We start from the raw sequence: 7,367 nt of genomic DNA, 5'->3' as shown, positions 1-7,367 counted from the left end.
TAATTTGTTACCATTGCAAACGACAGGCTGTGGTCTATCTTGGTTTAGTATTTGGTACAACAAGGATTTGTTGCATTGAAATCAGCTGCTGCAGCCATGGTAACCTCTGAACGCTAAACAACGGGAAGTAGTTCTAAGCTAGCAAGACAAAGTGGCGCGACATTTTGGAGAATTCGATTCGAAGTCAATAACACTTTCCTTGATGGACCTCCTAAACATGATACAACCAACTGTTTTTCTAGAGCTGACTTGAGCTTTTGGATTTAGCTACTAGCTGGCTACAACCCAAATATTTATGTTGGAGTCGGTGTTAGCTAACGTTAGCTAGCAACGACACGACCTCTCTTGGAAAGTAACCACATTAGCCTTGTAGCTACTACTGACTCTAGCCGACAAAACCACGTGCGAAAAACTATTCGTCATGGCTTTTTATGAAGTCTATTCTCACCCGGCTTCAATTAGATACAAAACAAGCGTTTGCACCAAAGCCACGTTGTTTCTTGGTATTGTCTTGTGTCTCACCTACATCCCACCCCTCCTGGTTGCTTACAGGAGCCAAGGTAACATCAGTCAATTCCTAAAAATGTAACTTAGGTAGCTAGCTCGAGTTGAACTCGATTGTCTTGAAATAGCTAGCTATGGAATTATTCCGTTAGTACGTTTCTCATGGTGGTAGAACGCCAGCAAGAGACTATCATCGCTATCTAATTGAAATCAATGTTGCAATTCCTCTATTGTTAACCGTAACTATATGTTCTCGTTGTTGATGACTCACTTTGATTTGATACAATATTATGTTATTCCCATGCTCTATTTAGGGTTCTGGGTGAAGAGGAGTACATATGAAGAGCAGCCTGTTGTTCGGTTCCAGTACAAGGCTCTGATAATTGCAGCAACAAGCACCAGTGGTGACTATGTTGCGTGGAGCACCTTTCCCAATTTTAATAACATGCAAGGGACTAACCTCAGAATTCCTTCTATCTCGGTAAGTGTGAATAGTACTATTAAGATGGTGTTTCTTGAGTGACACATAAAGATCACTCACTGATCTCTGGGAATGTTGTGAATGTGCAGGTGCGAGAGGAAGACCAGAATCAGGATGGGAAGTTGGACCGTTTGAAATTCCGACTAGACCTTCCCCTTCGGCCTGATGAGCAAGTGTACAGCATCCAGCTACTACTCACCTTCTCCTACCAGCTGTTTGTATGTCCCCCCCCCCCCTCATTCAGTCAGACATGATGTCCAATGCATTCACTACATCCATACAGTTCCTCTCACTACTACAGTGTCTTTTTGTATTTCACTTCTATCTGTCTCTCTTATCTCTTTGCAGAGAATGTCCACTGTGGTGATGCAGACATTGGCCTTTGTGCAGCATTCCTCCTCAGTTCCTGGCTCTCAGCTCTTCATCAGTGGCGATCTGCGGCTCCAGCAGAGAACCCCACTTCCACACCGTGGTCTACACACTGTATACAATGTGAGGGCACATTCTCTCTCTCTCTCTCCGCATTTCTCTCTCTCACACACACACACACACAGCCACACAACACAAAGTATTGTTAATTGTAGACATGGCCCTTAACCTGACACTGTATTAGTGGTAGGGGCAACTTTGACCTACCCCTGCTGGGGCTTCAATGAGCACATGTAGGAAATGGGGATCTGTGAAACTCACTCCTCAGTCTGAAGTTTCTCCACTTGTGCGGCTGAATAGCTAACTTTCCGATGGTGCGACTTTGTAAGACGCTTCAGGGTTCGAGCATCGGTATGAGCCGAATCAGGAGGTAGTGATACTCGCTAAGCAAGCAGCGTGACATCCTTTACACACATACACTCACACCCCAACCGTTTTTATAACAAAGTATACACTTAAACAAAGCTCCATCATTGTAGGATGGACACTACAAGCATATACTCCCAAAAACCAAATATTGGTGTCATACTTCAGTGCAACTGAATATGTCATGACAGTGACAAACCTTACGTCCGGGAGTCTTAATGGATGTTTAAATACTGCTTTGTGTACTTAACTTATATTTTGTGTACTTCTTGACTTATATTGTCCTCTTGTTATAATCTAGGTATCAGTAATTGACGGAGCAAGTCCGTTTGCAAGCGCATATGATCTTGCGAACGTCATTGGATCCTATCAGGATAGAAACTGTAAGTGGGAATTCTCACTTGTCATGTTTCTGTAAGGTGATCACTGTTGAGTTGTATCTGATTATACATAATTAGCCCACTTATGTGTTGGCATGCTATTTCTCACTCTCACACTTCCTCTTTCTCACACAGTGACAACGTTTCTGTCCTGTCCGAGTCCAGTATGGACTATGGGTCGAGCTGCTGGTACTCCCTTCCAGATAAATGCTGAAGTCCGCTACCCAGTGGAGGTTATTAGATATCCTTTATTGTGTGTCTGTGTGTGTGATGAAAGGACTTATGAAAGGACTTACTTTCTCTAGTTTGTGTTAGATGCAGCCCAACCAGTTTGACAATGAACGTGCTTTGGAGAGTTCACAAAAGCCAGACATCCATGTTTACTTTCCTTATTGTCTCTTTGTCTATATGATTTTTTGCAATGGTACCATTGTTATATTCAATATTTAATTTATCTAGGCCTACAAGTGTAGGGAAGACAAATATGATGATGATTTAGATTGTTGATTAGCATGAATGGCAAGGATAATGACGTCAACAATAACAGTAACGGTAATAATAATAGTTAAAGTGATTTAAGAAATGACATTTTTAATTTTTATATAATATTAAATTGGCAGAATCAGGTTATCCTTTTACATATAGAAAGTAAGGGAAGGGGGGGGGGCAACGGCAAACACACACACACAGTTTTTCCTTGACTGAGCCTCCACCTATCGGCCTGGGTTCTGGGAGATGATCAAATTTGCCTGGATCCAGTACGTCAGTGTGCTGCTTATCTTCCTCTGGGTTTTCAACAGGATTCAGACCTTTGTTTTCCAGAATCAGGTGGTACCGACTGTACCTATACCACTCTTCAAACAGCACCACTCTTGATTCAGTGAAACTGTTTGTCTCCCTCATACTGTAGTACTATGGAGGGAAGATGCCACATCACCAAACAACTTACAGTACAATGGCCAAATGTTCAGAAAATCAACACACACACAGGATACAGTATTTTCCTTGGCTTTTCATATACATGAACTTAAACAGCACTAGTACACATCGCTACACACAAAAGGCATTCAAATATACAGCTGCATCAGTCCTTTAACATCTGTTGTGCTAATGAACTGTTATGGAGTGATTGATTTTCAGTTAGCTATGTAACATTAGCTGGTGCTGTGTAAATGTTGAAAACAGATTTGTGAATGCGGAAAATAAATGTCTAGTTTTTTATGAATCAGTTTTACTTTGTACATAGCTCTTGGCACTGTTAATAAAGCAGTGGTGGAAAAGGTACCTAATTGTCATACGTCAGTAAAAGTTAAGATACCTTAATTGAAAATTGTATGCACTCACTAACTGTAAGTCGCTCTGGATAAGAGCGTCTGCTAAAATGACAAAAAAAGAAAATAATGACTCAAGTAAAAGTGAAAGCCACCTAGTAAAATACTGCTTGAGTAAAAGTCTAAAAGTATTTGGTTTTAAATATACTTAAGTAAAACTAAAAGTATTAATAATTTCAAATGTGTTATATTAAGCAAACCAGACTTTTATTTATTTACAGATTGCCACTCCAACACTCAGACATAATTTACAAACAAAGCATTTGTGTTTAGTGAGTCCACCAGATCAGAGGCAGTAGAGATGACCATGGATGTTCTCTTGATAAGTGTGTACATTTTCCTGTCCTGCTAAGCGTTCAAAATGTAACAAGTACTTTTGGGTGTCAGGTAAAATGTATGGAGTAAAAAGTACATTATTTTCTTTAGGAATGTAGTGAAGTAAAAGTAGTCCAAAATATAAAAAGTAAAGTACAGATACCCCAAAACACTACTTAAGTAGTACTTTAAAGTATTTTTACTTAAGTACTTTACACCACTGTAATGAAGTTGTATACTATTGTACTTTTTCTCATATTTTCATTCACTGTTAAGATCAGAACATGGGTAGTCTATATAGTATACAGTGGGCTCAGAATAAGTACACAGAGGGGTGGGACTGAAATGCATTGATCGACGGGGCTGTAGTGGAGCATGTCGAGAGCTTCAAATTCCTTGGTGTCAACATCACTAAGGACCTATCATGGTCCAAACACACCAACACAGTCGTGAAGAGGGCATGACAACGCCTCTTCTACCTCAGCAGGCTGAAAATATTTATTCAGCTGCACCATTTAGAGCATCTTGACTGGCTGTATCACCACTTGGTATGGCAACTACTTAGCATTCGACCGCAAGGCGCTACAGAGGTTGGTGCATACGGCCCAGTACATCACTAGGGCCTATATATCAGGGCCATCCAGGGCCTCTATACCAGGCGGTGTCAGAGGAAGGCCCTAAATATTGTCAAAGACTCCAGCCACCCAAGTCATAGACTGTTCTCTCTGCTACCACACGGCAAATGGTACAAAGCGCCAAGTCTGGGACCAAAACGCTCCTGAACAGCTTCTACCCCCAAGCCATAAGACTGCTGAACAGTTAATCAAATGGCTACCCAGACTATTTGCATTGACCCCTTTTTTTTTTGTACTGACGTTCTTGCACTGGCTCTATGCACACTCACTGGACTCTACCCACACACACACTACACTGACACTCCAACACACACTACATACCCTCACACACACAAAACACATACATGCATATTAACGCCACTCACACATAGACACACCTTCACACTCTTCATATACGCTGCTGCTACTCTGTTTATTATCTATCCTGATTTCCCAGTCACTTTTACCCCTACCTACATGTACATATTACCTCAACTACCTTGTACCCCTGCACATTGACTTGGTACCGGTATTCCTTGTATATAGCCTCGTTATTGTTATTTGATTGTGTTACCATTTCCTTTTTTGTCTTATTTGCTTTATTATTATTTATTTTTTTTACTTTTTAACTCTGGATTGTTGGGAAGGGGCTTGTAAGTAAGCATTAAACCTGTTGTATTCGGAGCACGTGACAAATATAATTTGATTTGATGAAAGAAAAGTTTTCGTCAATGGTATTAAGCCTTATCTGAGTCTAGATCACAGAGAAGATCTAACCAGAATAAGTTATGGGAGAGCCTCCCTTGTCACACATCTGTAGTGACGTCAGACTGCATTTGTGTAAAGCCAGTGTCTGCCACTTAGGCACGTAGTAGTTTAGTGTTATTTTAATGTGTACAATGACAGCTAAAAGCTGAAGTATGTAGTATTCCTGTTTAATTCATAGCTCTACTTCTTCCCTCTACAATAGGCTTACATTTCAAGGTGTGTTAACATACCTGTTACAATGTCTTCATATTACCATTTGCATATAGGCTTTACGACACAATATACATTTGGATAGAAATGTGAAGTGTGATGCAATGTTGGCCCCCTAGCATGTGATATGCCTGATTATACACCTGGTGAAAATGAAAAAGTATGTATTCATCAAAAAGCATTGGGTTTTGGAGAAATATCAACTTTGCCCTAAATCAAAGTAAGACTCAAATAATGAATTACACTTTTATACAGTGAGGGGAAAAAGTATTTAGTCAGCCACCAATTGTGCAAGTTCTCCCACTTAAAAAGATGAGAGAGGCCTGTAATTTTCATCATAGGTACACGTCAACTATGACAGACAAAATGAGAACAAATTTTCCAGAAAATCACATTGTAGGATTTTTAATGAATTTATTTGCAAATTATGGTGGAAAATAAGTATTTGGTCAATAACAAAAGTTTCTCAATACTTTGTTATATACCCTTTGTTGGCAATTTGCACAATTGGTGGCTGACTAAATACTTTTTTTCCCCACTGTAAGTGTATAAGCTGTGGTGAAAATGAATTGTAAAGAGGGCTTTGTATAGTCACAATTCTCATAAGGATACATGAAGGTGCTGACAACCTTTTAATATGTGACTGATTGAGACCGCCTAACCTAATGTGTAAGTTAGCATGACGAATAGATTCAGTACTAGTTAAATGTACTTTCAGGCAGGGGTGAGGTATCTTTTTATGCCTTCTCAATTTTATGACATTTTCATCAGAATAGGTTGGGCTCTGCACACTGTCTGTGTGCTTGTGTTTGAGCTTAGTGATAGGTGTTTGGGTGTATGTTTTTATTCAAGGATAATTGAATTCAGTTGACTGGTTGTAAGTGTGTATTTATGTGTGATTAATGCAAACCTATATCCTGTCCTTGTCTTACTAGTGTATCTAAGTAACGTGTGTTCCTGTGATCATCCTCATTCATCTGTCTCTAAAAAGTGGAAAGTGGCCTTCAATAATGCTATAATAGTAATAATGCTTCTATAAGGGTTAAATGGCTCCACCAGCAGCTAAAGTACCTATTCAGGATGCAATTTATTTATATGAAAACGTACTTTTGGTGGGTTGCTTTTGAGGCTTTGTTTAGATGTGTAAATCATGTCTAGTCATTTGATTTAGACTGGCAGATGAATGGCTCAGTGTCTGCCCATTCTTTGCCTATGGCGATCTACCTCAGAAAGAATGCCTCTCTCTATCTCTCTCTCTCTCTTAATTCAAAGGGGCTTTATTGTCATGGGAAACGTGTTTACATTGCCAAAGCAAGTGAAATAAGCAATAGACAAAAGTGAGAAGAAACAAAACATCAACAAAAAACTATTAGAATTGAACAGTAAATATTGCACTCAAAAATGATTTTAAAAGGTAAAGACATTTCAAGTGTTATATTATCAGCTATGTACAGTGTTTTAGCAATGTGCAAATAATTTAGTAGGGAAAGATAAATATTGCTGGTATTTACAATGGTGTTTGTGCTCCACTGGTTGCCCTTTTCTCATGGCAATGAGCCACAAATCTTGCTGCTGTGATTGCACACTACGGTATTTTTCCTATGGGAGTTGATCAATGTTTGATTTGTTTTCAAATTCTTTGTGGGTCTGTGTAATATGTGGGAAATATGTATCTCTAATGTGGTCATACATTTGGAAGGAGGAAGTGCAGCTCAGTTTCCACCTCATTTTGTGGGCAGTGGAGGAGGACAACATCTCTCTCTCTTTCTCTTTCTCTTTCAGGGACACAAACATACTGTCATTATTTCTCTGTCATTCTGGTCCAGTACCAATGTGTTAGCTCATTTAGCTTGGCCAGTTCAGCAACAGTCCCACCCACTATAGCTCAATAAAACACTCTTCTTCATTAACTTTCTGCTCAATATAAAAATGTTAAATGTCACCACTAGAGAACTGTGTGTAGTTAAGA

General features: G+C 39.5%; 1 protein-coding gene across 1 annotated transcript; it reads left to right on the top strand.

Moving 5' to 3' along the window:
* Nucleotide 1: 1 nt before the first annotated feature.
* tmem231 (transmembrane protein 231) lies at nucleotides 2-3,385 on the top strand. Its single transcript, XM_041890082.2, has 7 exons — nucleotides 2-560; nucleotides 819-985; nucleotides 1,075-1,203; nucleotides 1,334-1,477; nucleotides 2,082-2,163; nucleotides 2,296-2,401; nucleotides 2,874-3,385. Exons 1-7 carry the CDS (start codon nucleotides 422-424, stop codon nucleotides 3,034-3,036), a joined length of 930 nt encoding a protein of 309 aa, XP_041746016.2. The 5' UTR covers nucleotides 2-421; the 3' UTR covers nucleotides 3,037-3,385.
* Nucleotides 3,386-7,367: the final 3,982 nt, after the last annotated feature.

Source organism: Coregonus clupeaformis, chromosome 29 (assembly GCF_020615455.1).
Source record: "Coregonus clupeaformis isolate EN_2021a chromosome 29, ASM2061545v1, whole genome shotgun sequence".
Lineage (NCBI taxonomy): Eukaryota > Metazoa > Chordata > Actinopteri > Salmoniformes > Salmonidae > Coregonus > Coregonus clupeaformis.
Note: the sequence above shows the minus strand (reverse complement) of the source record. Positions and strands in the feature narration are given on the sequence as shown.